General features: G+C 45.7%; 1 protein-coding gene across 1 annotated transcript in view; it reads left to right on the top strand.

Annotated features, from left to right (window-relative positions):
• Positions 1–971: 971 nt before the first annotated feature.
• LOC132387759 (NACHT, LRR and PYD domains-containing protein 3-like) overlaps positions 972–27401 on the top strand; it is a 62257-nt gene continuing 35827 nt past the window's right edge. The window contains exons 1-3 of the mRNA XM_059960120.1: positions 972–1083; positions 25976–26068; positions 26968–27134. Of these exons, the coding sequence (XP_059816103.1) occupies positions 26008–26068; positions 26968–27134 (228 nt within the window). The 5' untranslated portion in view covers positions 972–1083; positions 25976–26007. The remainder of the gene's footprint in view (positions 1084–25975; positions 26069–26967; positions 27135–27401) is intronic.

Below are 27401 nucleotides of genomic sequence, written 5' to 3'. Positions count from 1 at the left end.
CTGAGTCTTCCGTTATAAACTCTATTTTATCAGTAACTACGTGAATAAAGTAATATAAAACAAGATAAGGTGAACAGGTTAGCAAAGTATATGCATATATACAGGTGACTAAATAAGCTTCCCCAGCTCAGGTGATTGGGTGATACAGTCTCACCGTGGGATGGTAAGTAATCAGTTCAGTTCTGGAATTTGGTTTGAGTAGAGTTGGAGAGAGAGAGTTCGATTGTTGGTTTGTCTTCCAATGCCGATGCTGACCCTTCACGTCGCCCTCCTTGCTTCCGAAACCTATTTAAAGTCACCAACTTGTGGCCACAGAAAGGGGACCGTTTCCACGGTAACGCAATACACCTAGGCCAGGGTTAAGCACACTGATAGCTCCCCGCCGGTCACCCCTCTGTCCACACTATGAGCAAAACCCCACCCTTGTCGTGGGCACACAAAGCTCACCAGTGTCCTCCTTGCCTCAGGAGTCGTGTGTCTCCTGTGGTGTGTCTTGTGTGTCTCTGGTGTGTGTCTGATTAAAATGTGAACTGACCTTGTATATATCTCCAAGTGCTGAACACAGGCTGTCCATCACATAGCTCCGCCTTTCAGTTTCCAAGGCAACTCACAGACATTCTGTCTCCCTGCCGCTGAATTAGCACACAAGCTGTTCGCTCCCCCCCCCCGCCTCTCATTTAAAGGAACAGTCCACATTAGAATAATCCTTCAGATCTCGTCACAATCTAAACATAGCTACAAGACCTGTGATATATTCGCAAATTCTTAAGAAAGTTTTGTTTTTAGAATCTCAGCTGACGGTGAAAATTGCAAAATCATCCAAAATTTCATGGACGTACATGCATGTGTAAGTCACGTGAGCCCTTTCCCCGCTCCCATTTTACCGCAGATCTGCCTTGCTTCCGAGGCTCCGCCCCCAGCTCTGATGACATAAATTACAGTCCTGACTTCCCTTCAGTTCTGTGTTGATGCTGGTCGGCGGCGGATCGTCTGTAGGATCCGGATTCGGAGACGACCATCACCCCCAGAGTCGGGAATCCGGGGGAGGGTTCACTGTCCGGGCGTGAAAACAAGTTCTCATCGGTGAGTACTGAGGCCGGTCCCGAGTGTGGACGTCTGATGTAAGGTAATGCACCCAGTTAACTTCCCCGATCTGGCGGCCTCTCTGCGCTTGCTGGACAGAACATGCCGGGGTCGGTCTGTGTTGTGGGACCTTCACAACATACCGACTGAGATGAGCCGCCGCTCAGCCCCTCTTGCCCTGGTCCTGGGAGCGCGATGGGGTGGTGATACCGAGACCGCACTCATCCATTGAGGTTTATCCCGGGAACTTTACCTTCCTCACCCGGCCCCACATCGGGTCCAAACTTCACCGGGATCGACAGCCGGTGTCTACAATGGAACAGCTTCTGCACTGCTGAAGTCCTGTAGAGCTGGAGCTGGCAGCAGATTTATTGCACCTCGAAGGGGTTAAAACAGCAACTGGCATTTTAGTTTAACCGTTACAGAATGTCAGAGTGTTCAGTATTCATTGTGGTCATAAGGGAACTCAGAGCATGTGATGTTGAGAATGTAACTTCCTTTTTTCGTTTAGTTCTGGTGGGCCTCTTCCTCAGTCTCCAGGGAAATAGCCCACCACAGCTTCAAGGAGTGTTGAAGATTTTTATCACTCTACACAGCCCTTTAGCAGAAATTCAGAGGCCACAGGATCCAGTGTGGATTCGAGGATGTTTTGAGCATTTACTGTATGGAATATATAATGTCTGTGCTGGAATGAACAGATGACTAATGAATGTTGGGATTGTATTTATGCAAATCTTTTTTAGAATGTCACAAACATCTTGTAATCGGTCACTATTTGTGAATCAAAAAAAAAGAGAAAAATCGCTATACTCTGTTTCCAGGGCTATATTTACCATTTAATATTGAAATATATTGTTCCTGTTCCACTACGGGAGAAGTGGTAGCTAACTGTTTTGGTGTAGATTCCACTCAGTAATCAATAATATGCCCAGAGACATGACGAAATGTATCCGGGGCCATCTTATAAATCACGGAACGAAAGTCAACTCGATCCCCGTCCAGACAACGGTTCCTCAGTTTACAATTCTGTCATGGGTTGGTAGGAGTGTTTTTTTTTACCTGTGAGTAGCTGAGACAGTGCAGCACATTAGCGGTAGAAAAGAGCTCAGGGAGGACTGGGCCATTCGTTATCATCCTGGGATGAGGAATCCAGGAACATGGAATTTCCAGTGTTTGGTGTTCGCCCGATCTTGTTGCTTCTACAGACGGCACTGGACATTCCTCCTTCAGCGATGAAGCAGACGCCTCGGACAGATAGGCACTGGTTGCGGGGAATTCTGATTACTGTGTGAGACAGTGGAAAGATGTGTGATCATCTTGGGTGAGTTGGGACCCTGTGATGATGTGTCCGGGTTTATCTCACAAGTTTTGATACATATATAACGGACCCGTCGTTCAAGCTGCCCAGGAGTATGAGGTGATGCGTTAGTATTAATGTTCTGTGCTCAGATGTTTGGTTCTGGAGTTCCTTTGGAAGCAAAAAAGAGAATAATTTGCCATTCGTACCCTCACAGTGAGAGGCTGTGAGTTAATGGGCTTCTCCGTGTTTGCAGCAGTAAACATGACCGGGGTTTAGTGTTCAATCCGTGTTTGGGAAGTCTCTCTCACTGTCCCCTACAGGCAGCTAGTGGGACTCAAATAGAAACTGCAGAAGGAGAAGATAAAGACAGACGCATCGATATTACAGAAGTACCAGCATTGCAGTGGTGTACAGGGAATTACCGAGGCAGGAGAGGGGAACTACAGGCAGCTAGTGGGACTCAAATAGAAACTGCAGAAGGAGAAGCTGGAGACAGACGCATCGATATTACAGAAGTGCCAGCATTGCAGTGGTGTACAGGGAATTACCGAGGCAGGAGAGGGGAATTGGCCAGAATCACTCGCAGGGATGGCAGCAGAGCAGCAATTTGTGGGAAGATGGATGATTGGTGAGGTTGTAAAAACAAACAAAAGGCAACAAAAGTTGTTAAAAAAGCAGAGGTAGTACACAAAAGTTATCGAGCCGATAACATTAAAGAGGCTCCTAAACGTTTCTTCAGATACATAAAGTGTAAAAGAGAGGCACGACTGGATATCAGAACGCGGCAAACTGGAGAGGTAGTAAATGGGGATAAGGAAAGGCGGATGAACTGAAGAAGTATTTTGCACTGATCTTCATGGAGGAAGTCACTAGCAGTATATTGCAAGTTCAGGGGGCATCAAATGTGTGAAGATACCAGAACCAGAGAGAGGTTTCTTGGGAATCTGAAAGGTCTGACATTAGATATGTCACCTGGACTTGATGGCGGGTACCCCAGAATGTGGTCTCAGGGTACTTGGAGACCCATCCGAAAATAGGCCGCAGTCTTGTCTGACAAATCTGATGGAGTTCTTTGAAGAAATAACAAGCAGGATAGACAAAGGGGAATCGGTTGATGCTGTGTATTTGGATTTTCAAAAGGTCTTTGTTACGCTTCAACAAGCTACGAGAACATGGTATTACAAGACAGATTCTAATATTGATAAAGCAGTGGTTGATTGGAAAGGGGCAAAGCGTCGGAATAAAAATAAGCTTTTCTGGATTGGTCCCAGTGACAGTGATTTTCCACAGGGTTCTGTGTTGGGACCGATTCTTTTACGTCATATGCTAATGATTTGGACGATGCAATTGATGGCTTTGTTGCAAAGTTTACAGACAGAATCATGATAGGTAGAGGGGCAAGCGGTTCTGAGGAATTAGAATGTCTACAGAAGGACTTACACAGGAAACTGGGCAAGGAAATGGAATACAGTGTTGAGAAATGTATCCTCATGAACATTGGGTGACGAAATGAAAGGGTTAGTTATTTTCTAAATACAAAAGAAAACTGAGGTTCAAAGGGATTTCGGGGTCGTTGTGCAGGATTTCCTAAAGGTTAATTTTCAGGTTGATTCGATGGTGAGAAAGGCAAATGCTATGTTCGCATTGATCTCAAGAGGACTAGAATATAAAAGCAACGCTTCAATATTGAATTTGTATAAAGCACTGGTGAGGCAGCACTTGGAGTGTTCTGAGCAGGTTTGAGCCTCTTAACTTCGAAAGGAATGTGGTGAAATTGCAGAGTTCAAAGGGTGTTCGCAAAAGCGATTCCACGATTGAATGGCTTCTCATGTGAACCGCGTTTGATGGTTCTGGGCCAGTACTCACTGGAATTCAGAAGAAACAGTGGTGACTTTATTGAAATATATGGAATGCTGAATAGCATTGATAGAGTCGATGTGGAGATAATGTTTCCTCTGGTGGAATACTATACGAGCAGATAACCCTACTTCAGAATACAGGGCCCCCTATTAGAACATGGTAAGCAGGAATTTATTTTACCAGACAATGTTGAATCTGTGGAAGCTTTTTTGTCACAGGCAGCTATGAAGGCAAAATCTTTATATAAATTTAAGACAGAAGTTGATTGGCTCTTGAATGGTGAGGGCATGAAAGCATTTGATGAGATGGCAGTACATTGGGAATATCAGGAAAATTGGATCAGCCATGATGAAAGTGCGGAGCAGACCCGATGGACCAAATGGCCTAAATCTGCTCCTATATCGTATGGTCAACTGGAGATAGATCATCACTTAGAACATAGAATAGTACATCACGGGAGCACGTTCCTGGAATCAATCCTGGAATCATTTTCCTGAACCTCCTTTTAACCCTCTCCATTCCAAACATCCTTTCTCATGTTAAGGCCACAAACCTGCGCACAATACTCTCAGTGTTGCCTTTTCAGGACTGTATAAATTCTCAACATTACGTCCTTCATTTTATATTATAGTTCTCTGGAAATGAATTCAAACATAGCATTTGCCTTCTTCACCACCGACTCAGCCTGTATACTAACCTGTAGGGAAAACTGCACAAGAACTCCCAAGTCTCTTTGCGCCTTAATAGAGATATATTTTTTTAAATTTTGGTCCAACCTGTCCATGATCTCCACGTAATTAACATGAGAAATCTGTTTATTTTTATCATGTACCGATGTGGAATGAAAATATAGTTTTGCATACCATCCATACAGATCAATAGAGCACAACAGGACACTGAGGGTAGGTGGAGCTATAGAGTGTAACAAAGCATCATTGTTTCAGAGAAACCAAAGCGCACTTTGGCATACGGTGCAAGGTCATAGCAAGTTACATTGTGAGGTTAAGGTGCATCTTATTTAGCTGGGGTGCATTCAGTTTGCTTATAGCAGCAGAATGGAAGCCGTCCTTGTGTCTGCTGATTTCTGTTTTCCAGTAAGTGTTTTATCTTCGTCCCAGGTGGAAAGTGAGAATGGCCAGGACTGTGAGGTTATTCTGCCTGCTTCACTGATACAACAAGAAGTACATAAACAGCTCATGGTTATATGCCATATTTTCTATTGTTAGTTCTATCTCTGTCATTTGAGAATCGTTTCCATGCAAAAGTAGGTATTGTAAATTTATTGACTGTGTATTGCTGGAGAACCATTTGTGATTGAGCTTGATCCCTTCGCCTAACTGTTTCATTCAGCTTATTCCATGCCGATTTTGTTGAAAATGTGTCCAGTCTGTATCCCACCACCACAGAGATATATCAACCATCTTGTTCTATCTCTGTCCAGTCTGTATCCCACACCACAAAGATATATATCAACCATCTTGTTCAATCTCTGTCCAGCTTGTATCCCACCACCTCAATGATATATATCGACCATCTTGTTCAATCTCTGTCCACTCTGTATCCCACCACCTCAATGATATATAACAACCATCTTGTTCAATCTCTGTCCAACCTGTATCCCTCCAGCACAATGATATATATCAAACATCTTTTACAAACTTTCACCAATAAGTATCCCACCGCCTCAGTGATATATTGTGTATCAACAATCTTGTTCAATCTCCGCTTATCCTATTACCACCAGGTAAATGATATATATCAGTAATATTTCTTGCAATCTTTCCTTCGTTGTGAAGTAATCTTTTACACCTCTCATCGCAATGAGTCATCCCGGACTCGGTTGCTGTTAGCTGGAACTTCCAGCGGTTTAATGGAATAAAACACAAGTCAAGGTAAATCAGACATTACAATATTTGTTTCACGGATACAAATTTACTGTTGTGGTAATCGTTGTGATGATGAAACTCACAACACATAATGTGAATTTTATTATTTCGCCTTTTGTTTATTTTCGGTTTCTTGTCTTTTGGCTGTGCCTTGCATTTGTGTCTTCTGAAAGCAGCTAACGGTGGTGTCATTTTCTGAGAATTGTGGATCTGTATTCCATGTCAGTTTCTTTTCTCACATACCACAGACCATTGGGATTCACTATATCAGTTATAGAATATAGGACATAGAATAGTGCAGCACAGCACAGGCCTTTCGGCCTACAATGTTGTGCAGACCCTTAAACCCTGCCTCCCATATAACCCCCACCATATACCTGCCCAGTATACTCTTAAATTTCGCTCGTGTATCTGTGTCCACCACTGACTCTGACTCCAGGCACCAACCACTCTCTGAGTAAAAAAAAACTTCCTCTAAAACCCCCCTTGAACTTCCGACCCCTTACCTTAAAGCCATGTCCTCTTGTACTGAGCAGTGGTCCACTGGGGAAAAGGCGCTGGCTGTCCACTCTGTCTATTCCTCCTAATATCTTGTATGCCTCTATCATGTCCCCTCTCATCCTTCTAATCTCCAAAGGGTAAAGCCCTAGCTCCCTTAATCTCTAATTATAATGCATAGTCTCTAAACCAGGCAGCATCCTGGTAAATCTCTGTACCCTTTCCAATGCTTCCATATCCTTCCTATAGTGAGGCGACCAGAACTGGACACAAGTGTGGCCTAACCAGAGCTTTATCGTGCTGCCTCATTACCTCCCGACACCTAAACGATATCCCTCGACTTACGAACTATAAGCTTTCTTAACTACCCTATCTACCTGTGAGGAAAATATCAGGGATCTGTGGACATGTACCCCCAGATCCCTTTGCTCCTCCGCACTACCAAGTATCCTGCCATTTAATTTGTACTCTGCCTTGGAGTTTGTCCTGCCAAATTGTACCACCTCACAATTCACCGGGTTGAACTCCATCTGCCACTTCTCAGCCCACTTCTGCATCCTATCAATGTCTCTCTGCAATCTTCGACAGTCCTCCACACTATCCACAACACCACCAACCTTTGTGTCGTCTGAAAACGTGCAAACCCTCCCTTCTACCCCCACATCCAGGTCGTTAATAAAAATATATTCCTCAATAGACTTGTCTGTTCCTTACTTCCTAAACCTCATGTATGCTGACTTCTTCCACCTGACTAGATTTTCCACCTCACTTGTCACCCATGGTTCCTTCATCCTACTATTCTTTATCGTCCTCACCGAGACAAATTTATCCCTAACATCCAGCAAGAGATCCCTAAACATCGACCGAATGTCATAGTGCATTTCCATGCCAAAATACATCATTCCAATTCACACCCGCAAGTTCTAGCCGTATAGCCTCACAGTTTGCCCTTCCCCAATTAAAAAACATCTTGTCCTCTCCGATTCTATTCTCTTCCATGATAATGCTAATAGCCAGAGAATGGTGGTCACTGAATCCATAAGCTCACCCACTGTGAAATATGTGACCTGACCCCGTTCGTTACCAACAAGTCTCCTTTGGAGAGCCAGACTCCTCTTCCCCAGTCTCTTCAGTTTGGCACCTGAGAACATTTCTATCAGATAGAAACTTTTGATTTGAATCCACACGAGCTGTCCTCGCATGACCCTTATCCCCCTGCACCTCAACATAACGTTCTGGTTCCCCTCCCTCTGCAAATCCAGTTGAAACCCCCCGAAGCAGCACGAGCTAACCTACGCACAAGGATGTTAGTTTCCCTCCAGTTCATGTGCAAACCGTCCCGTCGGAACGGTCCCACCTTCCCTGGTCCAAGGCCCTATTGTCCAGAATCATGAAGCCCTCCCTCCTGCACCATCTCCTTAGCCACGTATTTAGCTGCATTATCTTCCTATTTCCAGCCTCATTATCACGTGGCATGGCAAGCAATCCTGAGATTGCAGCCGTGAAGATTCTGTCCTTTAACTTTGCACCTAACTCCTTAACCTCCCTTTGAAGGGCCTCCTCCTTCTTCCTATCCACATCATTGCTCCCTACATGGACCATGACATCTGGCTGCTCACCCTCCCTCCTGAGAATACCGAGAACTCGATCCGAGATATCGCGGATCCTGGCACCCGGGAGGCAGTAGACCATCCGCGGATCTCGATCTCTCCAACAGAACCTCTTCTCTGTCCCCCTAACTATCGAATCCCCTATCACTACTGCTCTCTTCTTTTCCTTCCTTCCCTTTTGAGCTGAGGGTCCAGTATCGGTGCCAGAGACACGACCACTACAACCTGTCCCTAGTAGGTCATCCCCACCAACAATATCCAAAACGGTTTCCTTATTGTTGATGGGAACGGCCACAGGAGTTGCTCTGCTCTTCCTGTCTATTCCCCTTCCCTCTCCTGACAGTCAGCCAGAAACCGGCCTCCTGACTCTTAGGGGTAACTATCTCCCTGAAACGCCTGTCTGTTTATGCCTCTGCCTCCCGAATGATCCGACGTTCATCCAGCTGCAGCTCCAGTTCCCTACCTCGGTTTGTCAGGAGCTGCGGCTGGATGCAGCTTTTGGAGGTGTAGTCATCAGGGACAATTGTGCTCGCCCTGACTTCCCACATACTTCAAACGGAGCACTTAACTGCCCTAACTGCTGCCTCCGTTACCTACTCCGAAGTTAATTAAATTAATTAACGGAACTTACCAACCTTACCTCACTGGGAGCAAACTCGTCCTCAGCCTCTGCTCGCCGAAGCCTCTTGAGCCAAAGTCTCAAAGCTCCATTCCTACCCTGAGCCAGTCACACCACTGGCCGGTCCTCTTCAGTTACCCGTCCTTTTATTTGTCCCTGACAATTATCTCATGAGCCCTTCGCTCCTGTTCTTCCTTCTGCAACGGTCACACAGAACCGAAGGGTGCACTGTATCACCCTCAGACTATTCAGACTATTAAGCTTCCTGAGTACTTGCTCAGTCGTAATTTACCTGTACATAATCCGCTTCCCTGGCATTCTTAAATGTTGGGTATACTGCAGATGTCTTCCACTTGGCCTCTGAATACAATATCTCCGGCGTCATTTTCTATTATTCCTATATCTACCCTCAACTCTCTTATAAGCTTTATATACTAAAAAAAACTCTTAGTAGCTTCTTTGATATTAGTCGCCAGGTTCTCTTCATAATTCATCTCTTCTTTCCCAATGACCTTCTTAGTTTCCTTATGCATGTTTTTAAAAGCTTCGCAATGCTCTATCTATCACTAGCTTCGACTTCCTTCTATGGCCTCTGTTTTGCTTTCACAATGGCTCTGTCTTCACTTCTCAGCCACGTCAGTGTCCGCCTTCCATTCGAAATTATCTTGCTATTTGTAATATAGCTGTCTTGCACTTCCCTCTTTTTTCGCAGAATCTCCAGCCATTGCTGCTTCGCTGTCCTTCCTGCTACTGTCCCTTTCCCGTCAACCTTGGCCGGTTCCCCGCTCATCCCATTATAATTTGCCTCATTCCACTGAAATAACGATACATTGGAATTTAGTTTCTCATTCTCAAATTTCAAAGTGAACTCGATTATATTGAGATCACTGTTCCCTAAGGGTCCCTTAACCTTAAGCTCGCTTACCACCTCCGTATCATTGCACAATACCCAATGCAACACAGCCGATGCCCCAGTGGGCACAACAAGAAACTGTTCTAAAAAGCCATCCCTTAAACATTCTACAAATTCTCTTTCTTGTACTATCCTGGTATTCCCAATCCACTTTCATGTTAAAATCTCCAACGATTATCATAAAATTGCCCTTCTGACACGCTTATTCTATCCCTTACTATTTTTCTGTTCATTACTGCTGCTGTTTCGAGGCCAGTATAAAATTATCATTAGGATCCTTTCACACTCGCCATTTCTTAAATCAACTCATACAGACTCTACACCTTCCGATCCTATGTTATCCCTTTCACATGATTTAATATTATTTCTTATACACAGGGCCACACCACTTCCCTCTGCCTACTAAATTATCTTTCCGATACACTGTATATCTTTGGAGCGATTGTCTACTGAGACTCTCTGGGTGGAAGTTAGGAAGAGAAAAGGGTCAATACCTCTACTGGGTGTTTTTATGGACCACCCAATAGTAACAAGGACATCGAGTAGCAGACAGGAAGACAGATTCTGGAAAGGTGTAATAATAACAGGGTCATCGTGTTACGATATATTAATTTCCCAGATATTGATTGGCAGCTCCCTAGAGCAAGGGGTTTAGATGGGGTGGAGTTTGTTAGGTGTGTTCAGGAAGGTTTCTTGATACAATATGTACAAACGTAGTTAAGCCTACAGGAAAAGAGGCTGTTCTTGATCTGATATTGGGAAATGACCCTGGTCGGGTGTCAGATCTCTCAGTGGGAGAGCATGTTGGAGATAGTGATCACAATTCTATCTCTTTTACCATAGCGTTAGAGAGGGATAGGAACAGGCAAGTTAGGGAAACCTTTAATTGGAGTAAGGGGAACTATGACCTATCAGGCTGGAACTTGTAAGCATAAATTGGAACAAATGTTCTCAGGGAAATGGATGGCCCAAATGTGGGAAATGTTCAGGAAGAAGGTACAGGAGCCTCAAGTCCCACACCAGCAGGTTCAGGGCCAGTTATTACACCCCGCAGCCATCAGGAAGAAGGTACAAGAGCCTTAAGAGATCTGCATAGATACTTTCCAATTAGACAGGGAAAGGATGGTAGGGTGCAGGAACTGTGGTGTACAAAGTCTGTTGAAAATTTAGTCAAGAAGCAAAGAAATGTGGCTGGAACCGGAGGAGATTGCAGAGGTACTGAATAAATACATCCCTTCAGTATTCACGTCAGAAAATGATCTTGACAATTGCAGGGATGACTTACAACTGACTGAAAAGCTTGAGCATATGGATATTAAGAAAGAGGATGTGCTGGAGCATTTGGAAAGCATCAAGCTGGGTAATTCGCCGGGACCGGACGAGATTTACCCCAGGTTACTGTAGGAGGCGAGGATGAAGATTGCTGAGCCTCTGGCGATTATTTTTGCATCATCAATGGGAAGAGAGATTCCGGATGATGGGAGGGTTGCGGATATTGTTCTCTTATTCAAGAAATGGAGTAGAGATAGTCCAGGAAATTGTAGGCTAGTGAGTTTTACTTCAGTGGTTGTTAAGTTGACGGAGAAGATCTTGAGAGGCAGGATTTATGAACATTTGGAGAGGTATAATATGATTAGGAATACTCAACATTACGTTGTCAAAAGCAGTTCGTGCCTTATGAGACTCACTGAATTTTTGACTATGTGACTAAACACATGAAGATAGAGCAGTAGATGCAGTGTATATAGATTTCAGCAAGGCATTTGATAAGGTAACGCATACAAGGCTTATTGAGAAAGTAAGGTGGCATGGGTTCCAAGGGGACATTGCTTTGTGGATCCAACTGGCTTGCCCACAGAAGTTAAAGAGTGGTTGTATACGGGTCATATTCTGCATGGAGGTCGGTAACCAGTCGTGGGTTTCAGGAATCTGTTCTGGGACCACTGTTCTTCGTAAATTTTATAAATGACCTGAATAAGAAAGCGGAGGAATGGGTTAGTAAATTTGCTGAAGACACGGTTGGGGTTGTTGTGGATGGTGTGGAGGGCTCTCAGAGGTTACAGCGGGATATCGATAAGATGCAAAACTGGGCTGAAAGGTGGCAAATGAAGTTCAAACCAGATAGGTTTGAGGTGGTTCATTTTGATAGTCAAATATGATGGCAGAATATAGAATAAACGGTAAGGCTCTTGGCAGTGTGGAGGATCAGAGGGATCTAGGTGTCCGAGTACATGGGATACCTAAAGCTGCTACAAAGCTGCTCGAATCTTGACTCTGTGGTTAAGAAGACATACGGTGCATTGGCCTTCATCGGCCGTGGGACTGAGTTTAGGAGCCGAGAGGTAATGTTTCAACAATAGAGGACCCTGGTCTGACCACATTTGGAGTAGTGTGCTTAATTCTGGTCGCATCAGTACAGGAAGGATGTGGAAACCAGAGTGGGTGCAAAGAAGACTTAAAAGGATGTTGCCTGGATTGGGGAGTATGCCTTATGAGAATAAGTTGCGTGAACTCGGCCTTTTCTCTTTAGAGCGACGGAGGATGAGAGGGGACCTGATAGAGGCGTATACGATGATGAGTGGCATTGATCGTGTGGGTAGTCAGATCACAGGGTGGGTAGTCAGAAACAGGGGGGGTTCGCAGGGCTGAAATGGATAACACCAGAGGGCACAGTTTAATGTGCTGGGAAGTAGGTACAGAGAAGATGTCAGTGGTAATATTTTTATTCAGAGTGGTGAGTGCATGGAATGGGCTGCCGGAGACGGTGGTGGAGGCGGATACGATAGGGACGTTGAAGGGTCTATGGATAGGTACATGAGCTTAGAAAAATAGAGGGCTATGGATAACTCTAGGTAATTTATAAAAGAAGTACAAGTTCGTCACGGCATTGTGGGCCGAAGGGCACGTATTGTGTTGTAGATTTTCTATGTTCTATGTACACAACTCGCTGTGGGATGTGGGGACTATGTCTGAGGTTTCCGGAGAGTAAACACAAAGTACACTGCAGATGCTATGGTCCAATCAACACGTACAACAAGCTGGAGGAACTCAGCAGGTCATCGCAGAGCAAGGGTAACAGAGGGACAGTGGGAGGAAGGGATGCTGTGAGCATTGACTGTACGGGATGTATTACACCAGGTCAGGAATGGACTCAGAACTAACAAAACAGTGGGATGGGGTGGCATTTACACAGCTTGGGGTGTTGCTGACATTTTGCAATCAGTTACAATCTGCGCAATGAAATGATGAAGAAAAATCTACAGTTGTAGGTAATTTAAAACAAGAAGGGTAAAATATAGGAAACGCTCCGCAGATCGCCAGATTCCACTTTCCACTCTCTGAGTGAAGCAGTGTCCCTCAGATCCCCCTTAAATAGTTCAATTTTCACCCTAAACCCACGCAACCAACCTAAGGGACGAACGCCAACATGCCTTCTCCCTATTTATACCATCATAGTTTGCATACATCTAGCAGGGGTTCCCAACGGTCCCCACGGATAATGTTAGGAATCCATGGTATAAAGAAGTTCGTTAACCCCTGTAACTCAGTTCCTTAAATACCAGCAACATGTTTGCCAATGATGTATACTGTATGTATTTCTCTGACATTAAATGTACCTTTGAAACCTTTGTCTGCCAGGGCTCCTGCTACGCTACGCTAGCCTGCCGCAAGGTCCGAGGGACACCTTGTCAGGCATTGGGTGTTCATCCATCCTAATTCATGTCAACACAGCAAGCACCTGTTGTGCAATTTGTGTGCAATCCATGACCCGACTCCCAGGTAAAAATAGACACAGAGAAGTTATTAAAAATCTCCCCATCTTTTTCGGCTCCATTGGTAAATGAGAACGCTGATCCTCAGGAGGAATGTTGTGACAGTTATTGGGGCGGTGAGAAAACCACAAGTTTCCTCAATGAATTATCCTGCCACCAAACTGTCTGTTATCCATGGAGATGTGCAAAATACAGTTGTTGTTTACAAAGTTCATGAGTGATTCTGGAATGAAAGGGTAGGTGTAGGAGGGGCTTTTAGAGTCTCCGGGCCTGTGCTCACTGGATGGGCGGAGACTCTGGGGATAGCAACCTCAATGCAATCCTGCAGTCTGAGTAGATTGGATGAGGGCAAGATGCGTCCAACAGGAAGGAGAGACTAGGATCTGAGGTCACCATCTGAACCCATTCAATTGTATCTGTGGACCTCCCCTTCCATCATTCTGTCTGTAGCAGGATCTGAATTGCACCCGTATCAATGCCGCGGGCAGACACAAGAATATGACCGAATCTTTAACCACTTAATGGGAACAAGAGTGACATTCATGATTATCACCACAATGTATTGTGTGATGTCTTTTGTAAATAGCCCATAGTGGACACTGAGAGCCGACAGGAAACATCCAACAACCGGTTTTGATTTTGTACCAGCTTCTGCACTACTGGAAGTTCAGAGATGGAACAACCAGCAGATGTACTGGAGGCACCTCGGGACAGGGTTAAAACAGCCACTGAAATTTTAGCTTGCCCATTGAAAAATGGCTGAGAGCTCAGTATTCATCTTTGTCATAATGAAACTCACAGCATGTGAGGTTGAGTTCCTTATTTCATATTTTCAGTTAGATCTGCTGAGCCACTTCCTCCATCAGCAGGGTAACAGCCACCAGAGCTGGTGACCCATAGCCCGGTTCCCTGACCATTGAAAGCATCATCAGGTTCCAGTTCTGTTTGGGATGAGGGGGTGTTAACTTTAGAACTGGGAATAGCCAAGACACTGCAGCACCTGACCGACGAGAAAGAGTCCTGGGAGTGTTGGTGCTTGGGCTCTAATCCTGGAATGGGGCTCCAGGATTATGGGAATGGCAGTGTTAGGCTTTGGCTCTGGCCCAGGTTTGTGCTTCTGCAGATGAGGCTGGATGTTGCTCCTTCTGCAGTAAAGCAGGTTTCCGGTCGGGTTGTTTGATCGAGGTTGTAGAACATGAGTTATGATGAAAGGTTGAACAAACTCTGTGCTGTAGTGGAATTAATTTAAATTGGATGTTCTGCACAAGTCCATTCCCCAGGAAACTTGCATCATTTCAATGTAAAACTTGGGTTGTTTCTCCAGAGTGTTGCAGACTTAGGGTTTCTCAATGAATTATCCTGCCACCAAATTGTCTGTTATACGGGGAAATGTGCTCGTTCGAGTTGTTTACAAGGTTCACAAGAGTTATTCGGGAATGAAACGTTTGGGGCATTTGGTGTCACTAAGCCTGTTCTCAATGGAAGAGTGGTGACTCTGGGAACAGAAACCTCGATGAAATGCTGAGCTCTGTGTGGTTCGGATGGGGACAAGGTGTTATGGGGATCGTGGCGGGTCTCATCAGCAAGAATGACGAGTCAGCATACAGAGCAGAGGTGTAGTGGCTAACGGACTGGTGCAGAGCCAACAACCTGTCTCTGAATGTGAACAAAACAAAATAGATGGTTGTTGATTTCAGGAGAGCACGGAGCGACCACTCCCCGCTGGACATCCTCAGTCGAGATCGTTAAGAGCACCAAATTTCTTGGTGTTCACCTGACAGAGAATCTCACCAGGTCCCTCAACACCAGCTCCATAGCAAAGAAAGCCCAGCAGCGTCTCAATAGACAATAGACAGTAGGTGCAGGAGTAGGCCATTCGGCCCTTCTAGCCAGCACCGCCATTCACTGTGATCATACTGATCATACACCATCAGTTCCCCGTTCCTGCCGTCTCCCCATATCCCTTGACCCCGCTATCTATAAGAGCTCTATCTAACTCTGTCTTGAATGCATCTAGAGACTTGGCCTCCACTGCCTTCTGAGGCAGAGCATTCCACATATCCACCAGTCTCTGGGTGAATTAATTTATATTGAGTTTTCTACACACGTCCTTTCCCCAGGAACCTTGGATCACAACTTGGGTTGCCTCTCTAGAGCGGTGCAGGCTGGGCTGAGACTTGACGGACGTTTGTATGATTATGACTGGCAAAGGCAGAGTAGATACACAATATCTTTCTCCCAGAGTTGAAATGTCTAATGCCGGACGTCATGCATTTAAAATGAGCTCGTGTTGTTTCATCGGAGGTGTGAGAGACAAGTTTTTTTCCCACAGAAAGTGGTGTAACTGGAAGGTCCTGCCTGGGATAATGGGAACTTGTAAGAGATATTTAGATGGGCACGTGGACGTGAGGGAAATGGAAGGATTGTGGGAATTGTGTAGGCAAAATGAATTAGTTTAGTTGGACAGGTGATTGGTTTGGCACAACATTGTGGGCCGAATGGCCTGTTCCTGTGCTGTACTGTTCTATGGTCTGTGTCTGCTATTGAGACGTTCGGGGTAACGGAGGCAAAAGGAGTGAGTGGGAGCAACAGGTCAGCTGGACCCCAGTGTGGAGAATGTGAGATCACCCAGTTCTGTCGGAGAAACAGAAACACTGAGTGTGTTTAAATGGTGAGGGACTGAGGTGCAGTGGCTAGGGAGAGAAGTCTGAGGTACAGTGAATTTATTGTAAGAGCTATTTGGTATAAGTTGGTCCATCTCTCACATCTTCGTGCCCTTTCATGATCTCTCTCCCTCTCTCTCTGTCTCCAGCTCTGGAGATAGATTGTGAATCTACTTCTATTATCAACCTCCTGATTCCCATGATAATCTCGACCATAACTCTTCCCAACCTATCATCTTTAAGTTACTCTTCACTCTTCTCAGTTTTCTTGCATCCGCTGAACTTGATCCCACTATGGATGCTGTCCTCACCCGCATCACCTCCATTTCTAGTACGTCCGTGCTCACCTCTTCCTACCGCCCTCCTAGTGATGGAGTTCCTCTTGTCCTTATCTACCATGCCTTCAGCCCCTGCAACTTCCACCATCTCCAAAGAGATCTTTCAACTAAACATCACCCCACTCTGTTCTTTCAACAGGGATCACTCCCTCCACAATGGCCTTGTTCATTTATCCCTCCTCACTAATCTCCCTCCAGCCCTTTAGCCCTGCAAGCGGACTAAGCGCTACACCTACCTGTACATCCCCTCCCTCACCTCCATTCAGACACAAAACAGTCCTTCCAGGAGAGGCAACACTTCATCTGCATATGTGATGGGGTCGTCTATTGTGTCCGGTACTGCCAATGCGGCCTATTTTACATTGGTGAGATACGCCATAAACTGGGAGACCGTTATGTCGGGCATCTGTGTATCATCTACCACAAGGGGGACTTTGCAGTGGCCAAACATTTTAATTCTGATTCCCATTCAGAGGTCTCGACCAAAGGCCTTCTCTCGTGCCAAGAGCAGACCACCCAGAGGGTGGAGGAGCAGGATATATTCCATCTGGGTACCCTCCAACCTGATTGTATGAATATTGAACTCTCCTTCCAGTAAACAAATTCCGCCCCCCCCCCCACCCACTTCTCTATTCCCCACTCTGAACTTTCATTTCCGCTCACCAGCTCTTTACTTCCCCGTGGGTCCCCTCCTTCCCTTTCTCCTATTGACAATGCTCCAATTCTATATTCTTCAGCCCTTGACCCGCCCAACACTTGACTTCACCTCCCAGCTCGCCTCTTTCTCTTCCCCGATCTTTTTATTCAGATCACTTCCCCTCCTCCTCGGAAATGAAAAAAAGGCTGGTGGTCCAAAATGTCGACTGTTTATTCTTGTGCATAGATACTGCCCGTTGTGCTGAATTCCCCCAGATGTGTTGCTTTGGATTTCCAGCATCTGCAGGCTTTCTCGTGTTTGAAGTAATTATTTTGGCTTTGTTGAGATTATGCCCGGAATATGGTGTAAAATCCCGCTCCCCATACTAACACGGGTGATACAGACCAAAGAACAAACTGCCGGAGGAACTCAGAGGGTCGGGCAGCATCTGTGGAGGGAAATGGACCGTCAACATTTCGGGCCGAGACTCTTCCTCTGGACTGAGAGTGGACAGGAAATAGTCAGAGAAAAGAGGTGAGGGGTGGGGATGGGGCAAGAGCTGGGGAGTGAGAGGTGGATCCTGGCGAGGGGGAGGTGGGAAGGTGGAAATAGTGACGGGGTGGGAGGCGAGTGATTGGGGCATCACGGGGCTGCAGAAGATATTTAATTGCATGATTATCGAAGAGGTTCGAGAGTATTTGTTATAGAGATTGACCAGACTGATTCCTGGAGGACCGTGAAGTCTCAGTGATGGTCTTCACATAAATCAGAGGCCGGCAGGTGTGTGGAGACCGCAGGGATCGAGGAAATGAGGATCGTGGAGAAACAAGTGGCTGAGATGGGAGAGCAGTCGCCATCTTGTTGATGGTTTGAGGGGCTGAATGGCCACCGCCTGCTGTTTCTTACTTGACATTTCAGTGTTTCTGTGCAGTGAGGCTCAGGAGGAATGTGAATAGAAATTAGTGTTTAGAAACGTAGAAGTCGTTTCAATGAATCGTGCACATTTCCTCTTCGGGTGGGAATTGTGGATCTGACCGGGATGGGAATTGGACCCGTCACTCTGAGAACCGGGAGGTGGAGCCATGGGGACGGGGAAGATACAGAGGGAAAAATTAACAATGTAGCTCGGCTAAATATGAAATAATGTGTAAAATGCGGCACGTCGGTCGGACAGTGTGAGGGGGCGAGGAGCGGAGTCAGCGGTTCGGACGGGAGACCCTCCACCCATCGCTTGATCCACCTATCGCTCCCATTTCAAACGCAGATCTGCAGCATCTGCGCTTTTCGCTTCCGAGGTCCCGCCCCCGCTCTCACAGTGGGCGGTGGTTTTCGTTCCGTTCTCTGTTGAAGCGGATCGTCGGCGGGGAGCCGGTGGACCGATCGCTGTCTCCGGGACAAATTGATCTAGTTCCTATCGGTCAGTATTGAGGCCGGTCACTAGGGGTGAACGCGACCGGCAATTTCCCATCGGTGAGTATTTTAGCCGATCCCGGGGGAAGGGAACCTGATGTTGGGCAGAGAGTCCCGTTAACTTCCTCGAACTGGCGGCCTCGTCCCGCTTCCTGGACACAACCTGTCGGTGTCGGTCCGGGTTATGGGACCTTCACACCGAACCGCCTGAGATGAGCCGCCGCTCAGCCCCCGGTGTTCTGATCCCAGGTCCGGGATGAGGTGGTGATGCCGAGACTGAACCCATCCATTAAGATGTACCTGGTAAACTTTACCTCCATCACCCGGCCCGGTACTGGATCCAGACTTCACCTGGATCGACGCCTGCTGTCGATAATTGTTTTAAATATTTCCTGCACACTGAAAGCGGCCGTTCGGCCCGTTGTGTTCTTGCAGACTCGAGGGATGAACAGAGTATTCGCACCCTTGGGAGACCCCTCCACGTGTATGAGAAGTTCCATCATTCCCCGTTCAGACAGGACAGCGAGATCCAGATCTCTCACGTCCTCTCGGGGGACTGGGAAGTTTACATAGAGCTTCTTTCCATTGCTACGACTTGCCGAAATACTTACCTAGTTCCCCGGTATCTGGCCCGATTTTAATGCGAGAATTAAGTCTTGTTCATTTGTCTGAGTTTCTCTGAATTTTGCACACTCCCTCCGGAATTTCCAATGGAGCAACCCAGGCTGTCGAATATTTCCACACGATTGAAATGGGGAATTCATTAATTTGTTTTCCATGTACAGAGGTAGAGTGAAAATCGTGTGTCCTGTATTCTCCATACAGATCAATACATTGCAGCAGTACATTGAGGTAAAACAAGTTATTCTGGTTACAGAGAAAGTGCAGTGCAGGTAGACATGTGGTGCAAGGTCACATCGATTAGACTGTGAGGTCAGGAGTCCACTCATCACGCTGTTCGCTTCTAACAGCAGAATGGACACCGTCCTTGAGCCCGGTGGCATGTTTCTGTTCTATTTTATCTTCGCCCCGATGGGAGGGGGAGAAGTGAGAATGTTCAAGGTTGTGGGCATCTTTCATTATGTTGGCCGCTTTACTGAGTCAGTGGGAAGTATATACAGAGTCCATAGAGGGGAAATTAGTTTCTATGATGTGCTCAGCTGTGTCCACAGTTCTCCCCTATTTCATTCAGTTAAAGGAAGAGCAGTAGCCGGATGAAGATGTGAAGTATCGGGATGGGATACTTCCTGCGGAACATTGATAAAGTGCGTAGAGAAGAAAAGGGCATATATCAAAGTTTTTATTGTTTGTACCGGCTTTGTTATATTGGAATTATGTTATGTACCAGTGCGTACTATTAATTCAAGATTTGTGTATTGCGGCAGGACCATCAGAGTTCGCCCTTCATCCCATTCTCCCATCCGGATCCATCTGTTCATCCGCTGCCCGTCTGGTTCAACCTCTGTCCAGCCTGTATCGCATGACCTCAATGATCTCTATCAACAATCTTTTACAACCTCTGTACGGTCTGCATCCCACCACCTCAATGATATATATAAACCATCTTGTTCAACCTCTGTCCAGTCTGTATCCCACCACCTCAATGATATGTATAAACCATCTTGTTCAACCTCTGTCCAGTCTGTATCCCACCACCTCAATGATATATATCTACAATCTTTGACAACCTCTGTCCGGTCTGTATCCCACCACCGCAATGATATATATGAACCATCTTGTTCAACCTCTGCACCATCTGTATCCCACCACCTCAATGATATATACCAACCATCATTTTATATCCCATTGCTGCAATGAGATATTTCAGCAATCTCTCTTTCAAACTTTGTCTTCATTGTGAAGTTTTCCTCTGCATCTTTTCCAAGGTTGTTGTTTATTATTTTATATATAAATAAATAAACACCAGAGGTTTAGTCGTACACAGCACGTGGCAGGGAAAAAAAAACAGCCATTTCAATTTTAGTTTCACCGTTACAAAATGGCTGCAGTGTTAATCTTTGTCATGATGGAACTCATAGCATCTGATGTTAAGCTTGTTATTTCCTATTTCGGGTATTTTCTGTTAGCCGTTTCCTCTGTTTCCAGGGTAACAGCCCGTCAGAGCTGCAGCAAATGTTGCAAATTTTATCGCTCTGTGGTCACCGCCTCTGAACGTAGAGACAGTGGCCTCGGGAACAAATGTAACAGAGTGATAGCGGGAGGAAAGGATGCTGTGAGCATTTACTGTATGGTATGTACTACACTGGGGTCAGAATGAACTCAGAACTAACAAATTGTTTGGGGTGGGATGGTATTTACAGTCTAGGGTAGCAATCAGTTACTATCTGTGCAGTAAAATGAAGAGGGAGAAATTCTACAGTTGCAGGAAATTTAAAGTGAGGAGGAGAAAATACTGGAGACGCTCAGCAGATCGGCAGCATCTTGGACAGTCTCCGTTCTGTAACTGGGTCTTCCACCATTTATCCTTTCAGAGACGTAGTCTGATGTACTGAGCTCCCAGCATTTTCTACTTTATAATTTTACATTTTGTTCCGGCTACACTGCAGGAAACATGACAGCCAGCGCTGCAGGGCAAGGTCCCACACAGCAGGAAGATTGTGATCAAATGTGCTCGGTTTAGATGCTGGGGTACGGCTGAAGTGTATCCGCATCCTCTATACAGACCGGGGAACCAGCCTGAGCACGGGCCCCGGCAGAGGGTCTTTAGCTTCCAATCCCACCTTAGTCTGTGAATCGGAAATGGCAGGAAATCCACGGCAGATTGCCGGCACCAAGGCAATTGGGCTGGTGACTCTGAAGATATGGAACTGGCAGTATCCGTGCTTCAGTCCAGGTTGGTAATTCGACAGCTGTGATCGAAATTTCCTCAGTCTGCAGTGAAGCTGAAATCCCGGGATGTTGGACATTGGCTATCGGAAGATCACAATCTAAACTTCCACTGGGACATCATATCTGTCAAGTATTTTGGAGATTATTTAAGAGTTAACTAGGGAGTTGGACAGTAATGTTGTTCGACTTTGATAAAGTCTGTAACAAGATCCCACGTGTCAGCTGACCGGGAAGGTTCGGTCCCGTGGGATTCACGGGGAGATGGCGAGGTGGATTCACACCGGGCTCGAGAACAAGAAGCAGAGGGAGATGATTGAAGATGGTTTCAGCGAATGGAGCCCTGTGAAGGGTGGGATGTGTGTGTCAGTGTCGAGACCTCTGTAAATCACTATTGATGCCATTGATTTGTATATGAATGTACATGGCACAGTGAGCAAGTTTCAATTGAATTAAATTGAATTGATTTCTTAAATCCTTCACATACATGTGGAGTAAAAACCTTTATGTTACGTCTCGGTCTAAATGTGCAATGTGCAATGAAAGTAACTTATAATAACTTATAATATATTGAACAGTCCATAAAATATAGTGTGCACTCAATTGAGCGTGAGTTCACTAGTCTGATGGCCTGGTGGAAGAAGCTGTTCCGGAGCCAGTTGTTCTTGCCTTTTATGCTGCGGTCCCGTTTCCCGGATGGTAACAGCTCGAATACATTGTGTTTGGGGTGACTCTGGTCCCCAGTGATCCTTCGGGCCCTTTTTACACACCTGTCCTTGTAAACGTCCTGAGTCATGGGAAGATCACAACTACAGATACGCCGGGCTGTCCGCACCACTCTCTGCAGAGTCCTGCAATTCAAGGAAGTAAAGTTCCCGTACCAGATCGTGATGCAGCCAGTCAGGATGCTCTCAGTTGTTTCCCTGTAGAAAGTTCTTAGGATTTGGGGGCCAATACCAAACTTGTTCAACCGTCTGAGGTGAAAGACATGTTTTTGTGCCTTTTTCACCGCACAGCTGGTGTGAACAGACCACGTGAGAACCTCGGTGATATGAATGCCGAGGAACTTAAAGCTGTTCATCCTCTCAACACCAGATCCATTGATGTCAATAGGCGTTAGCCTGTCTCCATTCCTCCTGTAATTCACAACCAGCTCCTTTGTTTTTACGACATTGATAGGAAGGTTGTTACTTTGCCACCACTGTGTCAGAGAGATGACCTCTTCCCTGTTGGCCACCTCGTTATTGCTTGAGAGGAGGCCAATCTATGTGGTGCCGTCGACAAACTTAATTAGCAGATTAGAGCTGTGGGTGGCGACACAGTCATGTGCATACAGGGAGACTAAATTCCGGAGACTGGCTTATCAGGCAACAGGTGACAATGAATTTCAAAGACATCTTGGTGAGTTATGGAGATGGGCTGAGCTATGCCAAATGGTTTTCAACTTGGACAAGTGAGCGACGGTGCATTTTGGACAGTCAGACTAAGTGGGGCTTGTGTAGTGAATGGGAGGGCACCAAGTGTTGTGGAACAGAGCGACCTGGGAGTACAAGAGTACAGTCACTGAAAGTGGACGGGCAAGTATAGAGAGTGGAATAGAAGGATTTAATCATGCTGGCCTTGATCAGTTAGGGCATTGAGTTCTGGATTATAGGCATTATATTGTAGATGTGGCTACACAGAGTATTCTGTACAGTTGTGTTGACCCTGCTGTAGGAAAGATACTATCAAGTTGGATAGGGTGCAAGCGAGATTGCTGAACATATACCTGGACTAGAGGGCTGAGTCAGAGGAAGAGGTTGGCCGAACTGGATCTTTATTCCAGAGGAGAATGAGGGTGACATTGTAGGAGTTTATGAAATCAAGTGGGAGCATAGATAATGCGGATGGTCGTGGTATCATCCCCAGGGTTCAAGATTCAAGATTGTTTACAAGCGTAAAGCAGAACAAAATAATTATTATTCCGGATCCAAAGCAAGTCCTTGTAAATCTCCTCTGTGCTCCCTCTATAGCCGCCATATTGTTTCCTGCAGTGAGGTGACCAGAAATGAACACAGTACTCCCAAGTGAGGCCTAATCAAGGTCTTATATAGCTGTAACATTACCTCACGCTCTTGAACTCAATTCCGTGGCTGATAAATGTCAACACACAATATGCTTTCTTATCAACACTGTCAACGTGTGCAGCAGCTTTGAGTGTTCTATCGAGACTAGCCCCAAGATCTCACTGATCCTCCAGACTGACAAGAGTATTCGGCATCCTATCGATGTTGCACTGTAACATCTGACAACCCTGCAGACGATCCACAACACTCCCAACCTTTGTGTCTTCAGCAAACTTACTAACCCATCCTTCAACTTCCTCATCCGGGTCAGTTATAAAAATCACAAAGGGAAGGGGTCCCAGAACAGACCCAACGGAACACTATCGGTCATCATCATCCATGCAGAATACAATATCTACAACCGCCCTTTGCCTTCTGTCGGCATGCCAGTTCTGGATCCATAAAGCAAGGTCTCCTTGGATCGCATCCCTCAATATTTTCTGAATGAGCTTTCCCTGGGGAACTTTTGCTAACCTCTTTGTGAAATCCATAGACAGTACTTCCACTGCTCTACCTTCATCAATGCGTTTTGTTACATCCTCAACGAATTCAATCGGGTTCATAAGGCGTGACCTGCCCTCGGCAAAGCCGTGCTGATTATCCCTAATCAGATTACATCTCTCCAAATGCTTCCTGGTCTATAATTTCCTCAGTTATCTACTCCTTTTCTTAAACAAGGGAACAACATTTGCAAACTTCCAATCCCCTGGTACTCATCCCCACCTCATTGATGATGTGAAGTTTTTTCGTCAGCGGATTAGCAATCTCCTCCCTCGATTCATACAGTAGCATGGGATTATCTCGTTCAGTCCCGGCGATTTATCTAACTTAAAACCTCTCAAAGGATCCAGCGCATGCTCTTTCTTAAAGTCCATACACTCATGTGGTTCAGTCTGCGGTAAGTCATCCCCACAATTGCCAAGGTCCTTTTCACTGGTGAAAACTGAAGCAAAATACTCAGTATCTCAGCATATTCAAATGATCGGCAGGTTGAGACACATCTGCTGAGAATGTAGCGGTGAAATGTAACCAAGCTAATTTGCCATTGCTGGGGAACCCCCACAGGTTTGTTCTACTTACATGACATGCCCTCAAATCCAATAATGATTGTAACAAATGTCAGTGATAAGTATTCGATCCTTTATTAGCAATCAGTAAACATACAATCTTGAAGCGATGAAACTGATCTGTACCCAAGTTTAAGTTCAGCGTATTTGAGTGGATAATAACAAAATATATGACATCCGTCAGTCCCCAGCTAGGTCGCGTAGTAGGCCTCCGTTAGTCTCAATAGACATGGATTTGCACCTTGGGAAGTTTCCAGGGCGCAAGCCTGGGCAAGGTTTTTTTAATGGAAGATCGGCAGTTGTCCAAGCTGCAAGTCTCTCCTCTCCACGCCACCAATGTTGTCTGAAGGAAGGGCATTCTGGCTGTGTACTGCATGGAACAAAGCACAGATATATAACTGACTCCCTTTGCGTGTACCACACCCCCACTGATGCAACTAGTTACCATAAAAAACATCATAAATACACAACGCAGGATGCAATGTTGATAGAGAACAGATGCATGGCTCTAACACAGGCTCAGCTCTGATACAGGGTCTGCCACCTGAAATATTAACATACTCTCTGTCTTGTTGAATAACTCCAGCATCTTATTTTATTTATTTTAATGATTTTTCCCAACTTGTTGTTCTGTATGTATGGCATGTCGACATTGTGTCATATAACTGATAATAGCCAGGTGATATGCTGAAATAAATCTTAACTGAACTCTGGAGCTAATAATGGTCTTAAAGTCCTAACGGAAAAAAAAAAAAACTATAGTGGTTCAGGACAAGATGTCACGATGCTATAGGTGATATTGCATTGTTCAGGGTGTCAGAGTGTCTCTCTATAGACTCAAATCCTGTATTGCCGTAGGTGTCAAGGTCAGGCAATGATAACCTGAAAGGAGACGGTGAGAATCAGGTGTGGCTGAGAAATCTGTATAATCCAGTGATGAGAGGAATCGTCGGCATCGTCTCATCGTCAGCAGAAATGTTTCAGCCCACACTGCTGTATCACTTGTCCATTACCCACCATAGCGCCACCAGTGGTAGGAGGACCAAAGCAGTGGGCACTGTCTGCTCAATCTCCCTCGGCATTCTGTAGACGCAACACTCCTGGTCCAGGACACAAGATTGGTTCCTCAAAGGGAATTGCCTGCAATGCAGAGAGTAGATACCCTGGAGAATCCTGGTCCAGTGTACAATCCAGGGAGAGATCGGAAATGGACATTGCTTGACTGTGGGTGGTTGGGCACAGGCGGATCAAGGCTTCAGTGGATCGGCCCAAGATGTTTGGAAGTGTTTGCCTCCGTTTAAAAATAAGACAGTATTCTCCTTTAATTAATGTCTGACCCTCCTGTTGTTGTTTTGTTGTGTTACAGAACAGTAAAAACTGATCACGCCTGTCCCCAAAATGCGTCAAGGTTCGAGCAGTGGAGGAGCTCCAGTGATGTCATCATCGGAAAAGGACACGGGTATGTTGGCGGATTATTTAAATTTATAAATACTCTGCGGATTCTGCATCTGTGTTTAATGCAATATAGGCAATTCACAAAGTATTTTTGAAAACTGAGCAGAGAGATGAGAGAGAGAGAGAGAGAGAGAGAGTTGACATCTCTGGGGAAACACAGTCACACATGGAAGGAGTACAGTTACCGTCTGCTCCCGCTCCTCTAACAGATTGTGATGCGCATTAAAATAGTGAGTCACTCCAGAAGACAAGACATTCTGCAGATGCTGAAAGTTCTGGGCAACACAAAGACACACGACAGATTGGTAGAACTCAGCAGATCAGGCAGCATCCATGGAGAGGAATAAACAGTCGACGTTTCAGATCAGGACAACAAGGAATAGAAAGTAATGTGGAAATATCTGGAATTTCTGTCCCCTCATTTCCAGTCTGATGAAGGGCCTTGGCCTGAAACGTTGATTGTTTATTCTCCTCCGTAGATGCTGCCTGACCTGCTGAGTACCTGCAGCATTTTGTGAGAAATCCCAGAGATTTGCTGAGGAAGGGGTTGACCAGGCAGGCAGACAGTAACCTAGAGAAAAGTGGTGGTGATGGGCAGAACCAGGAGAGTGATGGTGATTGTTACTATATTCTCAGGAATTAGCACAGTCCTTCCAAAACAGAGAGGTGTATTCGCAGGGACAAGAGCAGCCTTCAACAGATGGAGGCATACCCCTCCTACACCCCCGGCACACCCCAACCTCCAGTCCAAGCCCGTTCTTTCACACTCAACCCCCCCTCCCCGCCCCCCCATATACATATATATATTTCGGTCTGTGTTTGGTGATCTTTAGGTTCCAGAGAGAAAGTTACTGCCCAATATGGGTCAGTAATTCATTTCATTTTCACTATTTTCCTTCACAGGTCTGAGCTCAGCGATCACCGAGCTCCTGACAAGCTGGGACGATTTCCAGCTGCTGCATTTGACGGAATTCTACCGGGACAGGCTGGAGCAGGCGATGGAAGGAGGGGTGCACGGAGTGATCCTGGCGTTAACGGCCGAGAATCAGTTCAGCGGAGAGGAACATCGGGTGAGTGGGAGGGAGAATGGGTTTGAATTTTCACACATCACAGGACTGATGGGTGTCAGAATTCTCACTCTTCGGATAATAAAGCATAAAAACAAATCAGAAATAAATATATATAATTCTTAAAACGGTGAATCTGAAGGAGTGATTGAAAGAGGTTTAAACACTCCAGTGGCGGCTCAATGCTCAGAGCGAGCGGAGCAGGTAACAATTGTATGAGGTTGCAATAAAGGAGATTATGGAAATATGGTAGGAATTTTCATTTTGAAA

Source organism: Hypanus sabinus, unplaced genomic scaffold, assembly GCF_030144855.1.
Source record: "Hypanus sabinus isolate sHypSab1 unplaced genomic scaffold, sHypSab1.hap1 scaffold_219, whole genome shotgun sequence".
In the NCBI taxonomy this organism is placed as follows: domain Eukaryota; kingdom Metazoa; phylum Chordata; class Chondrichthyes; order Myliobatiformes; family Dasyatidae; genus Hypanus; species Hypanus sabinus.
Note: the sequence above shows the minus strand (reverse complement) of the source record. Positions and strands in the feature narration are given on the sequence as shown.